The following is a 21,234-nucleotide window of genomic DNA, read 5'->3' on the forward strand; positions in this document are numbered from 1 at the left end:
GGCGGGCGTGGATGATGAATGTTTATGGGAATTACCACATGATCATATTATTTCTAAAGAATACAAATAAATAGAGCGATTGCAACATTGCATATATGCAATTAGCATATTTTGCAATAAGTTGGCAAACAAGTTTAGAATAAACTAGCTGTAATAAATTGCTCAGCTCTTATTATTAAAATGTAACTGGTCATTTATTGTACTTGTATTTTATGCATATGTATATAACCCCTTTCACATGTACAGTACCCTGTAGTTAATGGTCCTTTAAATATGATGATAATAATAATACAAATGTACTCATTTTCACCCAGTGATACAATTTAGTAGAAGTACAGCTCACATGGGCATACTGCAAAGCTATATAGACTGTCTGTGTGTTCATGCATTTCTTATAAAGTCTGATATATTGGCTCAATAACACAATCATATGAGTGGACATGGTCCTGTCTTCTAGATCAGCAAGCAGACCGACTATCAAAGCACACCATTCACCAGGATTTTCGTATATAACCTAAAGCCAGTGTTATACTGGCACTATCAGGCTGATTCTCTACATACCATTAGTGGTCAGCTCGGAAGTTTAGGTTTTGAAATCCAACAAAGTAAAGTTTATAAAATCATCAGCTTCTTGAGTGACAGCAGCTGAGGATCAGATAATATCTGGGGGGTATTCATAGTTATCCCCTCCCCCTGTTAGAATTAGCATAAGTATTATACAATCGATGTAACTTTTCACTAGCAGGACCTGTGTGGATGTCATACCCATCTGACCCGAAGTGGCAGGGCCTCAGCCAACAAAGCTGATACCAGGAAGCAACATTTTTCTGTTGGCTGAGGCCCCGCCCCTTCTGGTCACATGGGTATGGTATCAGCACAGGTCCTGCTAGTGAAAAGTTACATTGATTGTATAATACTTATGCTAATTCTAACAGGGGGAGGGGATAACTATGAATATGAATAGACAGGCACATAGACTCAACTTGATAACTAGGAAGTGCTTGGATTTGCCAAACAATTCTTGTACCAAATAGTGGCATTGAAGAATGTATAGAAAGGTAAAGTATAATATACATGAAGTAAAAATGTTTAACCAGTATAATTGAACCACAATGCCCCCATTACTGGAATTACTCATTTTCTGGAATATTATAATCCTTATACATAGTCACAATAATCCAATAAATCCAAATGTCTGGTCGGTAAATTCCATATTTTCATGTAACTTCAACGAAATTCTCATTTGAAATCTTAAAATGACATTGGACTCACCGGAAAGCATATGAAAAAGAAATTAGAGTGAAAGTGACCACATGATGCACTATCATTACAATGGAGTCCTTTCTCCATGCATCCATATACAAAGTAGCGTAAGTAGAATGTGCATAGAAACTGCCTTGGATTAGATATACAAGAGCGATTTCCTTGGGGACAGTTACTCTCGACTTCCAACCTAAATTCCACCAAAGAGAAAACATATATGTGTCATATCAGTTAATAAGGGAACATTTTTTGTAATTTATAGTGGAAAACTAATGAATAGAACACCAGATAACACAGGCGTATTCACAGGACATAACCAAAGAGGCCATGTTTTATTCATCGTTTACTCTTCCCATCTGAAAATGGAAAACCTACCTTCCGTAAACTAAACATAGGTTTCTTGTTCAATCAATGGCAGCTGCGGATACTAAAGGTCGACATATGCCAGCCACCTGGCAGCACTAAACTGCTGCCCATCTGCTACTTGCTTGCTGATTGGCATTTATTTGCCTGTTTACACCGAATGATCTGTTTTAAATAGTTGAATGCGCATAGGCTGCCATTGTTGTTGGCAGGAAAATGTGCTGCTGGGAGCGATGATTTTTTCGGCAAACCAGAAAAGGCTGGTAGGCTGGTGATCAGCAGCTTGTTAGCCTACAGGAGTACCGCAAATTGTGCATTCCTAGCAGTGCTCGTTACCGATAGCCATGCAGTATACATGCACCATTATTGGCTTCTAAATAGGGCTGAAGAGGATGTTTCTTAAACCCTCCATTTACTCTTCAAGAGGATAAATGTGATGGTATATAATGGACACTGCATTTATTAAAATCCACAGTAAAGTAAATGGGATAGTAAATATCAGTTACATTACATTCAACTTAGAGCTAAATGCTCCTATAATGGAAACTAAGATGTTAGAAAAATCATACATTATAAATATACATCACAGGTCAAGCCCTTAACCGGATCATATGTCTATTCAGACTTATAAAGATGGCTGTCATAGCTGATGGATTATATACATGTTACTACATTGTAATTAGTCTAGTATCATGGCAGACCTCATAAATATTAACTAGTCAAATTGCAGAAAATTAAGTAATATGGATGGTCTAGATGAAGCCAACTTATAAGCTCCAAAAGTAGCCATATATATGGAAACTGAACTATAAAATGTTCATGCTTCTTTTTTGATTGATGAAATTTTGGGGCAATAAAAAGAAATGAGAATGTGTTGAATTTTACAGCCTCTCCCTACTGAGAACACAGGCATGACCTGCCAAACCGGGCATGCATGTATATAGTGCGATCACTGGGGTGTGTTCTATTGGTCAACCATTGAAGAGGGTGACCAACTTAAACAAAATGTACTTTTTTTTAACAACTTTAGTCTTCTGAAATGTACTTTCATACATGTACTATAGAAGATAAAAGCAGTTCTAAAATAGAATATTGTACTGCACCAAGTTAATTTATGTTCAAAATATACATATAAATGAAGGCAACAAGGCATATGTTGGAAATGTCTGCTTTATATTCTGTAAATTTTCTCCAGAAACATGTGTGAGCCAGCTCGACACATAGGGTCGTCTAAAATGCGGACAGTCGACTGTACATGTGATTGATAATACAAATGATCTGACCATCAACATGCTAGATTGAAGCATTGCAACAGATCTTGTTCTTGGCCAACAATAGTCTGCCCTTGTACCAGTGATGATACTAAGATGTAGCATGTAAGGCCTAGTGAAGCTATCATCAGAAAACAAACTATTTATTAAATCAGGTTTTTGTGTTAAAGGAACCTGTCAGATCGGAAAATGCTATTTACCTGCAGATATGGGGTTAAAATGCATGTAAATAGCAATGCATACAATGCTCCTGGCCGCCTCAATGAAAGTGCAGCTACTGGGAGAAAATTAATATATTTCCTCCTGGTAGCACTAGATTTCAGTCATAGAATCATATCTGCACTCACTGTAAGCACACCTCGGCACCTTGACCTACAGCCAACTCTACAGTGCATCCATGCAGATCAAGCTGTCAATCAAAGTGATGGGGAGTGGTTACAGCAGCCGCTCATAGTACACTGTGTGCAGAATTATTAGGCAAGTTGTATTTTAGAGGATTTTTTTTATTATTGATCAACAACTATGTTCTCAATCAATCCAAAAGACTCATAAATATCAAAGCTTAATATTTTTGGAAGTTGGAGTGGATTTTTTTTGGATTTGGCTATCTTAGGAGGATATCTGTTTGTGCAGGTAACTATTACAGTGCAGAATTATTGGGCAACTTAATAAAAAACCACATATATTCCCATCTCACGTGTTTATTTTCACCAGGTAAACCAATATAACAGCACAAAATTTCGAAATAAATATTTCTGACATGCAAAAACAAAACCCAAAAAAATTAGTGACCAATATAGCCACCTTTCTTTATGATGACACTCAACAGCCTACCATCCATAGATTCTGTCAGTTGCTTGATCTGTTTACGATCAACATTGCGTGCAGCAGCCACCACAGCCTCCCAGACACTGTTCCAAGAGGTGTACTGTTTTCCCTCCCTGTAGATCTTACAATTTATGAAAAACCACAGGTTGTCTATGGGGTTCAGATCTGGTGAACAAGGGGGCCATGTCATTATTTTTTCATCTTTTAGACCTTTACTGGCCAGCCACGCTGTAGAGTAGTTGGATGCATGTGATGGAGCATTGCCCTGCATGAAAATCATGTTTTTCTTGAACGATACCGACTTCTTCCTGTACCACTGCTTGAAGAAGTTGTCTTCCAGAAACTGGCAGTAGGTCTGGGAGTTGAGCTTCACTCCATCCTCAACCTGAAAAGGTCCGACAAGTTTATCTTTGATGATACCAGCCCATACCAGTACCCCACCTCCATCTTTCTGGCGTCTGAGTCGGAGTGGAGCTCTCTGTCCTTTACAGATCCAGCCTCTGGCCCATCCATCTGGCCCATCAAGAGTTACTCTCATTTCATCAGTCCATAAAACCTTTGAAAAATCAGTCTTAAGATATTTCTTGGCCCAGTCTTGACATTTTATCTTATGTTTCTTGTTCAAAGGTGGTCATTTTTCAGCCTTCCTTACCTTGGCCATGTCCCTGAGTATGGCACACCTTGTGCTTTTTGATACTCCAGTAACGCTGCAGCTCTGAAATATGGCCAAACTGGTGGCAAATGGCACCTTGGCAGCTTCACGCTTGAGTTTCCTCAATTAATGGGCAGTTACTTTGCGCCTTTTTTGCTCAGCATGCTTCTTGCAACCCTGAAACGCTTGATTGGTGATCACGCTTCAAAAGTTTGGCAATTTCAAGACTGCTGCATCCCTCTGCAAGACATCTCACAATTTTGGACTTTTCAGAGCCCGTCAAATCTCTCTTCTGACCTATTTTGCCAAAGGAAAGAAAGTTGCCTAATAATTAAGCACACCTTATATAGGGTGTTGATGTCATTACACCACACCCCTCCTCATTACAGAGATGCACATCACCTGATTTACTTAATAGGTAGTTTGCTTTCAAGCCTATACAGCTTGGAGTAGGACAACATGTATAAAAGTTATCATGTGATCAAAATACTCATTTTCCTAATAATTCTGCACACAGTGTATAGTGAGGAGTGTTGTGAGTTGTGAATGTAACCACTTTGTGCATGCTCCTATGACTGACAGCTGGCAGCTCCCGGGAGGACATAAGTACATTTTCTCCCTGTAGCCACACTTTTTATAAGGCACCTAGGAGACATTGTAACAGTATTTACCTGCAGGTGACAGGTTCCCTTTAAATAATATTTGTAAAAGCTTTTTGCCAATGTTTTTTCTTTTTTACATATCAGGATTTGTATTAAAGTAAAAATTAGTCACATGGTGTTTGGCTCTAAACTCGCCAAGTGTCATTGCGGCATTAGACGCTGTTCACATTACAGACTCTGACACTCCATGCTTTGCTTTCTCTGGTGCTTCTGAGTTGCACAGGCAGGCTTGGGCATCGACCAGCTGGGTGCTCATTAGTGATCAGACTAGCAAGAATTAATTTTTGCAAGGCTGCCACTTACCTTTTGGATCACATGTTGTGAGTGACCTATCTCAGGTAGTCTCTGCATTTTTAAAATAGATGAATCTGTCTTCCCATGCCGACTATAGCTTTTGCTAACCCGGTCATTATGCTGTTGTTTCTGTTGCTGGTGATATATTATGTGCTACTTGGTGTCCTGTGGAAATCCTCTCTTCATCTGGTTATTTCCTCCCTGCTCTTTATAGCCTCCTGATCCTGTATTGTTTTATATCTCCGTGTGTGCTAGATGTGTGATCGAGTTTTGGTTTCCCAGTTTGTCCATATCTGTGGGTTCACCACTCCTGTTCCGGTTCTCCCCTGGAGGGGGGGAGAGGGAGTATTAGATCAGGGCTGGCCAAGAGCAGGGTAAGGAAGACGGCCCAGACATTGTCACCATTAGACATAGCTCTGGGAGTAGAGACAGCTAGGGCCCCCCCTAGCCTGAGGGCCAGTCTAGGAACCCTGATCCACTGTTATCCCCTGTCACCTGGACATAAATAGAACTCTTGCAGTTTTTAGACTTTTTTAGACTGTAAACATCCTGTTGCTTCAAGAAACAACACATGTACATCTCCACAAAAGTTACATTCCAACTCTATATTTTGTATTGAAGTGTCTAAGCATGTGCAAATGTCAATGTGAAAGAAGGGGGAGCAGGATTAGGTGTGACAATGCCTATTGGGATTGGTGAATCCTGTTTTATGAGCTGTGTATAGAGTGGTCATTGTAATTCTAGAGATAAGGAGCCTTGTTGTAAATGCTCCTGAAAGAATAGGAAGTAGGAATCTGAACACACATTAGTGGCCAGTGTTAAAATTGCAACATTACTAATTCTATTTAATTTGTTATAAAAATCAGCATAAAAAAGTGCCAACATTTTTTTTTTCAAAATACATGCAACATAAAATCCTGATTTAAAAAATAGACAAGTTTCTAATGATAGCTGCCATGTAAATATGTGAGTTGGTCACATCTTACTCCCAGCCAAAGAAAGAACCGGTGATGCTAGCCCGCAGAAGCCATCTAATGTTCTATTATGGACATAATGCATTTTGATCCTAGGTGCTGAGCAGTAGGCCTTACACGTAGGATTTACTGAGATGATGATGAAGTAAATTGATTTCCCAGGATGGAGAAATATGATAATGCTTGTTGGGTTGTGGCTAGTCTGAAAGACAAAGCCCCTCAGTGCTGCAGGAACACCTAACCCAAAAGATGGTGACCCTAAACTGCTTGTCTCCAAATTGGGACAATGTATAATTTCCAAATGATCAGTAGCCAAAATGGTGAAAATCAATCATTTAGGCTGATATGAATCTTATGTGTATGGAATAGATTGCTTCTTACTGTCGAAGTCCTCTACTAAGAGGCAGATGATATTTGAAACTATTCAACACAACACCTACTGTGCCAAGAGCGCAGGTCTGACAGCTGTCCAGCCATTCACACAATGCTTTTCATACACGAATGTCAGTATGAACGAGTCACAGCTGACTGCTGGCATAACTTGATGGGTTTCTATCTTTCATGTGGCAGATGTCACGGACAGTAGACCTCAACAGCTGTGCTGCTTAGGAAAGATGAGTCTTATAACTCTGATACCATGAAGAGGTCTTCATGCATGTGTTGCATCATATAGACTGAATTGTGTCATATTGCGTAAATCATTACTGAGATACTATAGTATTTATCTTACATGACCACTCAATGACAAATCCAACCATCTATAGCTGCAGGATCTTGTTATCTCCAGATTAATAATATCTTTAGTAACCAAAATGTGTAATTGCTTCTTTTTAAGTAAGATATGGTATTCTGTAGTTCAATTGGACTTTTTCTTTTTATCAAAACCAAATCTGTTCATTGCTGCATTTAAGGGTGATCAGGGTTACGTACCATGGAACGTAGAAGGGGGGTCATGAAAGAAGTTGTGTTCAGTGAAGAAAAGGAGGTAGAAACAGTAAGACCAGGAACAACTGTAGAAGAGGAGCTTCCATGCACTCTCCGGGACCTTATCTGCTTCTTTTGGCCGCAGTTGACACCATTTGATAAATGGCTGTAGGGGAAGGCAGAAATCTTGTTAATGCGTGTAAAACGAGTGGACTGTGATGGTGTGTAATATTTACTGTCTGTTGCTAACCTGTGGAGTCAAAACATACAGCAAATATGAGGTTTCTGAAAGCTCTCTCAAGCCTCATTTAGACATCCGTTTTTCACGTATGTGTTTTATCCATGATCTTCATGGATCGAACATGTATCCATAGTCTAAGGGGATAGTCACATGGCTGTGTGTTTTGCAATGTGTCCATGCAAAAATCACAAGCACATACCAATACAAGTTGGTGAAAATCATGGACATCATATGTCCATGATTAACACGATAATTAGAGTTGAGCAAGTACCTAACTATTCGTACTCGCTATACTCATAACAAGTACTGTCTAATACTCGCGTATTCATTCCAAATAGCGTGTGCAATGCAAGTCAATGGGGAAAACTCGCAAAGTATCGAGTAACCCGAATGCCGTACTATTCACTACTTGTATGAATAATACAGCATTTGGGTTACTCATTACATTGTGACTTTTTCCCATTGACTTGCATTGCACACGCTATTCGGAATGAATACGCGAGTATTAGACAGTAGTCGTTATGAGTATGGCGAGTACAACTAGTTAGGTACTCGCTCAGCTCTAATTATAGTGTATAGGAGAAGCTTTGTAATTTAGGATGTAAGCCCGCAAGGGCAGGGCCCTCTTCCCTCTGTACCAGTCTGTCTATTGTAACTTGTATATGTATTCTGAATGTAACCCCCTCATGTACAGCACCATGGAATCAATGGTGCTCTATAAATAAACAATAATAATAATAATAATAATTATTTACCCATACATGAAAATCACTGATGGTGAAACCTGACACATGGACCAAGACTGATGAAACTCGGATCCAAAACACTGATGACACTCTTTTACGTACATGAACAAACATGAATGTCTGAATGGGGCTGAAACGTTTTAAGGCTATGTGCGCACGTTGCGTACTAGCCTGCAGAAATTTCTGCAGCGATCTGAAGATCACACGTGCGCTTTAGATCGCTGCAGAAATGTCCGTAGTGAGCGCCGATTCCATGCGCTCTGCCTGCAGCTCCTGCCATAGACAGAGCAGGAGCTGCCGGCAAAGCGCAGGAAAGAAGTGACATGTCACTTCTTTTTGCGCAGCGCTTCGGCAGTAGCCGAAGCGCTGCGCTCTGAGACGCCACGTGCGCACGGCCCCTGCACAATCTCCATAGACTGTGCAGGGGACGCAGGACGCATGCAGTTACGCTGCGCTGCAAAGCGCAGCGTAACTGCATGAATTTACGCAACGTGCGCACATAGCCTAAGAGGGTAACTGCACAGAAGAATATATGTGGTGGTGCCTGAAGCAGTTAATAAATGCAAAATACAGCAGATAATTCACTAACAGCAAGAACAAGCCATGAAGAAGCCTACACGTGTATTACGTATTACACACTCCACACAACTAAAAACGAAACATAACGTGGAGGTACAAGGAGCTTCTGAGGTCTTCTGTTTGCTAGCTATGTTTAGGGTTGGAGGTAATCATACCTCTTGTATCCCTCAGCAGTTTCCCTGGGCTGCTCTATGACCTAGGTCTAAAATTAGGATTTAGCTACTAGGAGATATAAACATGGGACGCAGGACTCTCACTGGCCACACTGCAGATCATCACATCTCCTTCAGACTTTAGAACAGAACAGTGGCCATAGTAATTCATGCAAAGATTTTTTTCACAACTATGTAGAAACATGAGCTTTTCTTTCTCCCATACATACTATTCCTGTAGTGGTTTTGCTGCAGTATTTTTTCAGTCTAATGATGGGCTTTTTAGTCTGCATATTGAAAACTCCCATGAAAATGCAAATGCAACACTTTGAATCTAGTTCATTTAACAGGCCACGTTGGACCATGAAACGTCTGATCAGCCAATCATTTAATTACTTTGAATATGAAAGAACGCTGAAAAACGTGCAGTAATATACATGTAAAACTACTGTAACAAAAGCTAAAAGTCTACATGTCAGTCACATATTCATGGCTTTTTTTTACAGTCTTGTTTTTGTACACTGGTCGAATGGCTTTAAAATAAACAATATATATATATATGTGATTTGTACATTATACATGTTGAGTGACCCTGATAGCTGGTACATGCTGCCCGAGCCATGGGCAGCACGTATCACACACTGGCTGTATTATCCCAGCGAAGTATGATTGACTCTGAAATGCTGTGGCGTTTCAGAGAAAAATAAAGTTTAATATCTGTAGGGGAGCAATAATTCTGGTGACCTCCCAACCGTCCCGGATTCAGCGGATCGTCCCGATTTGAAGGCTGTCTCCCGCAGTCCCTCTGTTCACTGTATTTGTCTTGGCTGCATTGAATAAATTAACTCAAGACGAACAGTGCATACATTAAATGCTCATCTGCTCTGATTTCCAGTGATGGGGCTAGAACTTGTGAGCTCTTTGTCTATAAGAAGCAAGTCTACCATTGAGCCACTGCCCGTACTGACACACATTGGAGGATTTGGTAATCTTCACCTGTATTGCAGGCAGAGAAGCCAGAAGCAAATTATTCAGTTACATAGAGGTGTAGATAGATATACAGTGGTTTAAGAGTAACTTGATTTAAGAGCGTTTTGTAAGACAAGCAAAGATTTTTACAAATTTGTAACTTGGTTTAAGAGCAATGGTTTGCAATAAGAGCAAATGCACACTTCTGCTTGCGTCCTTTCACCATGCTCTGACCTGCTCTGGAGGTAAAGTTCAGTACATATTTACTGTATACAATATACCATTGCACAGTACAGTATATACTATATAACATGTCTATAGATTTGCATTTGTGGATACAGTATTGTACTTTCTTTCTAATAACCAATATAGCAGATTGATTGTACTGTAATCTAGTTGCCTGTGCAGTATTCCTACCCCACATTTGTTTAGTTCTGCCCTTATTTTGGGGAAAATAGATTTGGGGTGTGTTTTTTTGTGTATTGTACTAGAATAAAGGTTGTCTTATTTCTACATCATTTTTTCTCTCTATAGTGTACCTCCCGCACAGCAATAATTCTATTGTAAGCTAACGTACAGTTTAATCTGTTTTATATGTTCTTTACTGTACTGTACAGTATTTTGTATTAGTGTACTGTAAGAATATTATATGAATACAGTACATGATTTCATATTACTGTAATAAGTTTGTATAAATGCAGTAAATAATTTTGGGTTGTGCAACGAATTGTCTGTATTTTAATTATTTCCTATGGGAAAATTCGCTTTGATATAAGAGTAACTTGGTTTAAGAGCACACTCCCGGAACCAATTATGCTCGTAATCCAAGGTTCCACTGTATACTGCATCTCTATGTAGGAGAAGGAAGAAGTTAGATTATTTCTTCATATAAAACATAAAGAAATGAGGGGAAAAATGACAAAAATTTAATTCCATTAATGAATTCCTGGAGTAATAAAGCAAAAAGACCAAAAAGAAAAAACTCCTAAAACAATTTTTATTAAATATTCAATATTAAAATAGTTATTATAAAAAGCTATATCGCTTCTCAAATGTCCACTCAGTACAGACCGGTCACGTGGAATCAAACCAGCAATTTCAAACACATAACAGCAGCCCTAGCTGTTGAGCCTAAAGCTGTGATGACATCAGAGCAATTTGTATAGATGGACCTGCATTGCAGCCTCTGTTTGCACAGGACATAAAGCTCCATTGTACAGAGCAGCACCTCTGTGTCTTGAATTCTAGGGGAAGAGGAAAATATTTTTTTTCTTTTAATAAACTTACTAAACACAATAAAAAAATAGAATAATGTCATTTATATTGCGCTTTTTAAAAAAAGAATAAATATTACAAATCAGCAAATAACATGGTGTCCCTGTAATCTTAACAACCCGAACAACAAAGCGATCAGATTATTTATAAAGTTCAGTAAATGGCGAAAAAAATTGCGCAATTGATTATTTTTCTTTAAAACCCATAAAAAATGTAATAAAAATGTATCACTGAGGTTGTGTTCACACGTAGCGTAAATTCTGCATTTTTTTTACTGCAGGTGTCCATGTAGTGCCCCTGAGAACATCAGGGCACTACAGGGAACTGCATCCTCTAGGGGATGCAGGACCTACCCCCTGGAACCTGGAGTGTCAGTGCCGATTCCACCAACACACATCTAAAATCCTAGTTCTCCTCTCCACACTGGGCATAATGGGTTAACCATGTAAGGGGATGGTCGCCATGGGAACGAGTCCCTGGGTATAGCCAGCCTGGTAGGAGGGGTCAGCAGTCAGTCGAGAGGAGAGTAGAAGAAGGGAGCACACAGGAGAGGTGTGCGGACATGCCTGAGCTGGGTCCGTGTAACAGTGACCCCGGGGGCAAAAGAGAGAGGTCACCAGGACGGGTACCGAGATATCGCTGGGACCAGAGCATGAACGGGGCACAGGGCCCTAAGTCAAATGTCAAGTTTCAAACAATTTGATAAATACCTTCACGGTGAGGACACCTTCATGGACTTCATCAAACCAAATAATTCGGGGGCATCAGCAGTAAACTAGGATCGGGGGTTCGGACGCTTACCTGCCCGCAGGGTCCGCACTGCCCTCCGTACGGAGAAGGAGACTGTATCCCAAAAGGGATGGTCGGGGTTCCCAAACGCTCCACGCTACGGGGACTCAATCTACAGAGAGTGCCGGGAACAGAGCAACCTGCGTCACTACATTGGCACTGATACTCCTGGGACTAGAACTAGCAAGCCGAGGGTCCATGTAAGTAGAGACTGTTAAAGTTAACCTGGTGTGGTCTCCATCACTAAACACCATACATCTTCCTGTCACAGCCCTACCTGCTGAGGGCCTACCACCATATCTGCCACTACCAGCATCCCTGGGAGTACCCACGTTGATCAGCGGCGGTTCCCCACCTTTAACCGCAACCCGCAGGTGGCGTCACAAACATTAACTCTTTATCCTCTGTAAATACCCCCTTTTTATTAAGCGTCCCCAGGGAAGGGCCCAGGCAACAGCCACCAGAGTGACATTCCCAACTGCAAACTGACCGGGACCGAGTACCCCCTTCCCTGGGCAATACATCTGCACCACGAGCACAATAACATTCTTCTCTGATTATTGCGTGTTTGCTGTGTTTTTTTTTATATGTTTTCCCTTATATTTGATACATGTATGTTGCAGATGTGTATCCAGGTTTTAACCCCTTCAGCCCCCAGCCTGTTTTCACCTTAAAGACCCGGCCATTTTTTGCAATTTTGACCAGTGTCACTTTGACAGGTTATAACTCTGGAACACTTCAACGGATCCTGGCGATTCTGAGATTGTTTTTTCGTGACATATTGTACTTCATGTCAGTGGTAAATTTAGGCCGATATGTTTTGCGTTTATTTGTGAAAATTTCAGAAATTTGGCGAAAATTTTGAAAATTTTGCAATTTTCAAAATTTGAAATTTTATGCCCATAAATCTGAGAGATATGTCACACAAAAAAGTTACTAAATAACATTTCCCACATGTCTACTTTACACCAGCGCAATTTTTGAAAAAAAAAATTTCCGTTAGGAAGTTAGAAGGGTTCAAAGTTCATCACCAATTTCTCATTTTTCCAACAAAATTTACAAAAAAAAATTTTTTAGGTACCACATCACATTTGGAGTGATTTGAGAAACCTAGGCGACAGAAAATACCCAAAAGTGACCCAATTCTAAAATCTGCACCCCTCACTCTGCTCAAAACCACATCCAAGAAGTTTATTAACCCTTTAGGAGCTTCACAGCAACCAAAGCAATGTAGACGAAAAAATGAAAATTTTACTTTTTTAACACAAAAATGTTACTTTAGCCATAAAAATTAGTATTTTCACAAGGGTATCAGGAAAATTGCATCATAAAATTAGCTGCACTCATTAGCGGACGCCATGTCGGGTTTGAAGACTCCCCGAGGTGCCTAAACAATGGAGCTCCCCCATAAGTGACCCCATTTTGGAAACTAGAGCCCTCAAATATTTTTTCTAGATGTTTGATGTGCACTTTGAACCCCTGGGGGCTTCACAGAAGTTTATAACGTTGAGCCGTGAAAAGAAAAAAAATTTTTTTTACCACAAAACTGTTGCTTCAACCAGGTAGCTTTTTTTATCACAAGGGTATCAGGAAAAAATGCACCATAAAATGTATTGTGCATTTTCTCCTGAGTACGCAGATACCCCATATGTGGTGGTAATCAAATGTTTGGGCACACAGCAGGACTCGGAAGGCAAGGAGCGCCATTTGAATTTTTGAGTGCAAAATTAGCTGCACTCATTAGCGGATGCCATGTCGGGTTTGAAGACTCCCCGAGGTGCCTAAACAATGGAGCTGCCCCATAAGTGACCCCATTTTGGAAACTAGAGCCCTCAAATATTTTTTCTAGATGTTTGATGTGCACTTTGAACCCCTGGGGGCTTCACAGAAGTTTATAACGTTGAGACGTGAAAAGAAAAAAATTTTTTTTTACCACAAAACTGTTGCTTCAACCAGGTAGCTTTTTTTATCACAAGGGTATCAGGAAAAAATGCACCATAAAATGTATTGTGCATTTTCTCCTGAGTACGCAGATACCCCATATGTGGTGGAAATCAAATGTTTGGGCGCACGGCAGGACTCGGAAGGCAAGGAGCGCCATTTCACAGCAAAATTGGTTGGAATTATTAGCGGACGCCATGTTGCGTTTGGAGACCCCCCTGAAGTGCCTAAACAATGGAGCTCCCCCACAATTGACCCCATTTTGGAAACTAGACCCCTCATGGAATTTATCTAGCTGTTTAGTGAGCACTTTGAACCCCTGGAGGCTTCACAAACGTTTGTAATGTTCAGCCGTGAAAATATTTTATTCTTTTTTTTACCACAAAATTGTTTTTTCAAACAGGTAGCTTTTTTTTCCACAAGGGTATCAGGAAAAAATGCACCATAAAATGTATTGTGCAATTTCTCCTGAGTACGACGATACCTCATATGTGGTGGAAATCAATTGTTTGGGCGTACGGCGGGGCTCAGAAGAGAAGGAGCGCCATTTCACAGTAAAATTGATTGGAATCATTAGCAGACGCCATGTTTCATTTGGAGACCCCCTGAGGTGCCTAAACAATGGAGCTTCCCCACATGTGATCCCATTTTGGAAACTAGACCCCCCCCCATACAAAAAAAATTAGTTTGGCGAAATAAAAAATACAGACATCAGTAAATAAAAAAAAAAAAGAGCGCATGCCACTAAGACCAGTGCCAAACGTGAGAGCAATGCACGAGTCTCGCATCGCATCATCCACTGCAGTCTGGAAGCGAGCAACTGCGCTGGATAATGCGATGCAAGAGGGCGGGGCGGCAGATGAGAAAGGGCGCAGCGGATGGAAGATGGGAAAGGGCGCAGCGGGTGGAGGAGCAGCAGAGGATGGGAAAGGGCGCAGCGGATGGATGATGGGAAATGGCGCAGCGGATGGATGGGAAATGGCGCAGCGGATGGAGGAGCGGCAGAGGATGGGGGGGGGAGGTGAGATGGGGATACCTACCTTACAGGATGGATCTAGGCAGCAGGATCACAGCAGACAGAAGAGGCAGCAGATGAAGGAGGCAACAGATCGAGGAGGGTGAGAGGGGGCAGTAGATGGAAAATGGGAGAGAGCAGGCAGCAGATCGGGGAGGGGGGCAGAGTCTGATGGGAGAGAAAGATGGCACATGGAGGAGGGGGGGCCCCGGGGGGAGGGTGGCTTGCAGCACATGTAGGGGGAGGGTGGCTTGCAGCACATGTAGGGGGAGGGTGGCTTGCAGCACATGTGGGGGGAGGGTGGCTTGCAGCACATGTGCTGCAAGCCAGCCACCCTCCCCCCACATGTGCTGCAAGCCAGCCACCCTCCCCCCACATGTGCTGCAAGCCAGCCACCCTCCCCACACATGTGCTGCAAGCCAGCCACCCTCCCCCCACATGTGCTGCAAGCCAGCCACCCTCCCCCCCACATGTGCTGCAAGCCACCCTCCCCCCACGTGGGGGGAGGGTGGCTTGCAGCACATGGAGGGATAGGAGGTGTGGCGATGGAGAAGGGGCAGCCGATGAAGGAGGCGGCGGCGGGGGCCGCCGATCGGGAACAGTGGGGGCCGATTCGGGGGCAGCAGCGGCTGAAAAAGGTGGGTGCGACGGCGGTGGGGACAGTGGCGAGCATGGCGGCGGGGACAGCGGTGGATCGGGAGCGGCGGCGGGGACAGCGGTGGAGCGGGAGCATGGCGCCGGGGACAGCGGTGGATCGGGAGCGGCGGCGGGGACAGCAGTGGAGCGGGAGCATGGCGCCCGGGGACAGCGGTGGATCGGGAGCGGCGGCGGAGACAGCGGTGGATCGGGAGCATGGCGCCAGGGACAGCGGTGGATCGGGAGCATGGCGCCGGGGACAGCGGTGGATCGGGAGCATGGCGCCGGGGACAGCGGTGGATCGGGAGCAGCGGCGGGGCAATCGGAGACAGCGGCGGGGACAGCGGAGCAGCGGCGGGGACAGCGGTGGAGCGGGAGCATGGCGCCGGGGACAGCGGTGGATCAGGAGCGTGGCGCCAGGGACAGCGGTGGATCGGGAGCAGCGGCGGGGCGATCGGAGACAGCGGCGGGGACAGCGGTGGATCGGGAGCAGCGGCGGGGCGATCGGAGACAGCGGCGGGGACAGCGGTGCATCGGGAGCAGCGGCGTGGACAGCGGTGGAGCGGGATCAGCGGCGGGGCGATCGGAGACAGCGGCGGGGACAGCGGTGCATCGGGAGCAGCGGCGGGGACAGCGGTGGAGCGCTTGCAGCGGCGGGGCGATCGGAGACAGCGGCGGGGACAGCGGTGCATCGGGAGCAGCGGCGGGGACAGCGGTGGAGCGGGAGCATGGCGCCGGGGACAGCGGTGGAGTGGGAGCATGGCTCCGGGGACAGCGGTGGAGCGGGAGCATGGCGCTGGGGACAGCGGTGGATCGGGAGCAGCGGCGGGGCGATCGGAGACAGCGGCGGGGACAGCGGTGGATCGGGAGCAGCGGCGGGGCGATCGGGGACAGGGGCGGGCGGCGGGGCGATCGGGGACAGGGGTGGGCGGCGGGGACAGCAACTTACCGCTCTCCTCGGCTTCCAGGGACGGTCACAGGCCGCAGATCCACATTGATTGGAGAGAGCGGTCACAAGACCGGTCTCTCCAATCAGAGCTGGGGGCGGGTGAAGCATCGATCACCCAGCTCCAGCCAATGGCCAGTGCTACAGCAGCACTGATCAGGGCTGGATTTCAATGTTCCAGCCATTTTCAATGGCTGGAACATTACAGTGGCTGTAATTGGCTGAGCGGCGTTCGTCAGCCAATCACAGCCTCTGTAGGTTCGGGGAGGAGGCACCACCCCTCCTGAGGTCAGGCAGAGGTCCCCTCCTTCCCGAATCTACCGTTTAATTAAACAAATTTCACTCCCCGGGGCTCCGGGACCGCGATTTCGCCAGGACGTACTGAGTACGTCATGGGTCGCTTAGCACCATGTCACCATGACGTACTCAGTACGTCAAAGGTCGTTAAGGGGTTAATGTATTTTAATGCTACAGAAAAGCTTTGATTCTGCATTTAAAAATGAAACTGTACTTTTTTCACTTGCATTTTTTTCAGGCTTTTTCAGGCTCAAAGAAGCCTATAGAGAAATATAACCACCAAAACTGCACAGTTCAGCGGCGTCTTTAGATGCCCCGAGAGCGGAGATTTCATGAAATCACATTCACTTTGCTTGGACATTTAGTCTGTGTTCACATGTAATGTAAATGCCGGGTTTTTCTGCTGTTTTTTTTGCACAGAAATTCTGCTGTGTTTAATTGTCCAAGCAAAGTGGATGTGATTCCATGAAAAGACGCCGCTGAACTCTGAGGTTTTGGTGCTTTATTTTTCTCCAGAGGCTTCTATGTGGAGATTAAAAAAATGCAGGAAAAAAAACTACAGTTACTTTTTTAAGTGCAGAATCAAAGCTTTTCTGTGCTATAAAAATACTTAAGATGCAGATTCACATCTGCACCAAAAACGCATGAAATAATGGGAATAAGGTAAAAAAAATGTATTCAAAATGCAATAATCAGAGAAGATTGTTATTGTTTAGTTTGGTGCAGATACCTGCAGAAAACAAAAAACATAGGATTTATGCAACGTGTGAACACGGCCATTATACACATAAAAAAGCAACATGTGTGAAGTGATGCTTATATAAATATGAGAAAGTTCTGGCTCATAGACAATGAATGAATGAACAGTCCGGGGTATCTGCTGAACATCCCTCACTGACAAATGGCTGTGGCTAGGGGCGTGGTCAAAATTTGCACACGCCACATACTTTGTTCGTCTTTCTGTTTTTCAAAGGTCGGGAGGTACGGTCTCTGCCTATGTGCGTGTATAGATCCCTGTTGGCTATTAAGGTATGTTTTTGTCTGCCCATGAAGCACTCTGGTGTTTCAAACATGACTCTGAAAATTTTCCACCTATTTTCCATTTTTCCACCTATTTTCCAACATTTTCCACCTATTGAAATGAATGAGGTTTGTCAAAACGCAACCAAAAAATTTAGCTGTGCGTTTGCACTGCATTTGGTTGCAACTTGTATCCGTTCCAGTCAACAAAAACGTACAGTACTGACCAAAAGTTTGGACACACCTTCTCATTCAAATAATTTTCTTTATTTTCATAACTCTGAAAATTGTAGATTCACATTAAAGGTATCAAAACTATGAATTAACACATGTGGAATTAAATACTTAACAAAAAAGTGTGAAACAACTGAAAATATGTCTTATATTCTAGGTTCTTCAAAGTAGCCACCTTTTGCTTTGATTACTGCTTTGCACACTCTTGGCATTCTCTTGATTAGCTTCAAGAGGTAGTCACCGGAAATGGTTTTCACTTCACAGGTGTGCCCTGTCAGGTTTAATAAGTGGGATTTCTTGCCTTATAAATTGGGGTTGGAACCATCAGTTGTGCTGTGCAGTCTTTTGGATACACAGCTGATAGCCCTACTGAATAGACTGTTAGAATTTGTATTATGGCAAGAACAAAGCAGCTAAGTAAAGAAAAACGAGTGGCCATCATTACTTTAAGAAATGAAGGTCAGTCAGTCTGAAAAATTGGGAAAACTTTGTCTGCAAGTGCAGTGGCAAACAGCATCAAACGCTACAAAGAAAGTGGCTCACATGAGGACTGCCCCAAGAAAGGAAGACCAAGAGTCACCTCTGCTGTGGAGGATAAGTTTATCCGAGTCACCAGACTCAGAAATTGCAGGTTAACAGCAGCTCAGATTAGAGACCAGGTCAATGCCACACAGAGTTCTAGCAGCAGACATATCTCTAGAACAACTGTTAAGAGGAGACTTTGTGCAGCAGGCCTTCATGGTAAAATAGCTGCTAGGAAACCACTGCTACGGACAGGCAACAAGCAGAAGAGACTTGTTTGGGTTAAAGAACACAAGGAATGGACATTAGACCAGTGGAAATCTGTGCTTTGGTCTGCTGAGTCCACATTTGAGATCTTTGGACCACAGCATCTTTCAGCAGCATGCTATTCCATCCGGTTTGCGTTTAGTTGGACCATCATTTATTTTTCAACAGGAAAATGACCCCAAACACACCTCTAGGCTGTGTAAGGGCTATTTGACTAAGAAGGAGAGTGATGGGGTGCTATGCCAGATGACCTGGCCTCCACATTCACCAGACCTGAACCCAATCGAGATAGTTTGGAGTGAGCTGGACCGCAGAGTGAAGGCAAAAGGGCCAACAAGTGCTAAGCATCTCTGGGAACTCCTTCAAGACTGTTAGAAGACCATTTCCAGTGACTACCTCTTGAAGCTAATCAAGAGAATGCCAAGAGTGTGCAAAGCATTAATCAAAGCAAAAGGTGGCTACTTTGAAGAACCTAGAATATAAGACATATTTTCAGTTGTTTCACACTTTCTTGTTAAGTATTTCATTCCACATGTGTTAATTCATAGTTTTAATGCCTTCAATGTGAATCTACAATTTTCAGTCATGAAAAGAAAGAAAACTCTTTGAATGAGAAGGTGTGTCCAAACTTTTGGTCTGTACTGTGTGTGTGTATATACAGTCATATGAAAAAGTTTGGGCACCCCTATTAATGTTAACCTTTTTTCTTTATAACAATTTGGGTTTTTGCACCAGCTATTTCAGTTTCATATATCTAATAACTGATGGACTCAGGATGTAATATTTCTGGATTGAAATTAGGTTTATTGTACTAACAGAAAATGTGCAATCAGCATTTAAACAAAATTTGACCGCTGCAAAAGTATGGGCACCTCAACATAAAAGTCACATTAATATTTTGTAGATCCTCCTTTTGCATAAATAACAGCCTCTAGTCGCTTCCTGTAGCTTTTAATGAGTTCCTGGATCCTGGATGAAGGTATATTTGACCATTCCTGTTTACAAAACAATTCCAGTTCAGTTAAGTTTGATGGTCGCCAAGCATGGACAGCACGCTTCAAATCATCCCACAGATGTTCAATGATATTCAGGTCTGGGGACTGGGATGGCCATTCCAAAACATTGTAATTGTTCCTCTGCATGAATGCCTGAGTAGATTTGGAGCGGTGTTTTGGATCATTGTCTTGCTGATATATCCATCCCCTGCGTAACTTCAACTTCGTCACTGATTCTTGCACATGATTGTCAAGAATCTGTTGATACTGAGTTGAATCCATGCGACCCTCAACTTTAACAAGATTCCCGGTGCCGGTATTGGCCACACAGCCCCAAAGCATGATGGAACCTCCACCAAATTTTACTGTGGGTAGCAAGTGCTTTCCTTGGAATGCCGTGTTTTTTTGCCTCCATGCGTAACACCTTTTTGTATGACCAAACAACTCAATCTTTATTTTATCAGTCCACATGACCTTCTTCCAAAATGTAACTGGCTTGTCCAAATGTGCTTTTGCATTCCCCAGGCGACTCTGTTTGTGGCGTGCTTGCAGAAACGGCTTCTTTCGCATCACTCTCCCATACAGCTTCTCCTTGTGCAACGTGCGCTGTATTGTTGACCGATACACATTGACACCATCTGCAGCAAGATGATGCTGCAGGTCTTTGGAGGTGGTCTGTGGATTGTCCTTGACTGTTCTCAACATTCTTCTTCTCTGCCTTTCTGATATTTTTCTTGGCCTGCCACTTCTGGGCTTAACAAGGACTGTACCTGTGTTCTTCCATTTCCTTGCTATGTTCCTCACAGTGGAAATTGACAGGTTAAATCTCTGAGACAACTTTTTGTATCCTTCCCCTGAACAACTATGTTGAATAATCTTTGTTTTCAGATCATTTGAGAGTTTTGAGGAGCCCATGATGCCACTCTTCATAGGAGATTCAAATAGGAGAATAACTTGCAAGTGGCCACCTTAAATACATTTTCTCATGATTGGATACACCTGCCTATGGAGTTCAAAGCTCAATGAGGTTACAAAACCAATTTAGTGCTTTAGTAAGTCAGTTAAAAGTAGTTAGGAGTGTTCAAATCAAGAAATTGATAAGGGTGCCCATACTTTTGCACTGGTCAAATTTTGTTTAAATGCGGATTGCACATTTTCTGTTAGTACAATAAACCTCATTTCAATCCAGAAATATTACTCAGTCCATCAGTTATTAGATATATGAAACTGAAATAGCTGTTGCAAAAACCCAAATTGTTGTAAAGAAAAAAGGTTAACATTAATAGGGGTGCCCAAACTTTTTCATATGACTGTATATGTATATATATATATATATATATATATATATATATATATATATATATATATATATACATCAG

The 21,234-nt window shown here is 42.9% G+C and overlaps 1 protein-coding gene across 1 annotated transcript in view; it reads right to left on the bottom strand.

Moving 5' to 3' along the window:
- Positions 1–21,234, bottom strand: part of CERS1 (ceramide synthase 1) — a 77,386-nt gene that overhangs the window by 24,226 nt on the left and 31,926 nt on the right. Inside the window, exons 2-3 of the mRNA XM_075338360.1 lie at positions 7,238–7,397; positions 1,273–1,453 (exon numbers count right to left, since the gene is read on the bottom strand). Coding sequence (XP_075194475.1) covers positions 1,273–1,453; positions 7,238–7,397 — 341 coding nt within the window. The remainder of the gene's footprint in view (positions 1–1,272; positions 1,454–7,237; positions 7,398–21,234) is intronic.

This window comes from Anomaloglossus baeobatrachus, chromosome 1 (genome assembly GCF_048569485.1).
Source record: "Anomaloglossus baeobatrachus isolate aAnoBae1 chromosome 1, aAnoBae1.hap1, whole genome shotgun sequence".
NCBI classification, from domain to species: Eukaryota; Metazoa; Chordata; class Amphibia; order Anura; family Aromobatidae; genus Anomaloglossus; species Anomaloglossus baeobatrachus.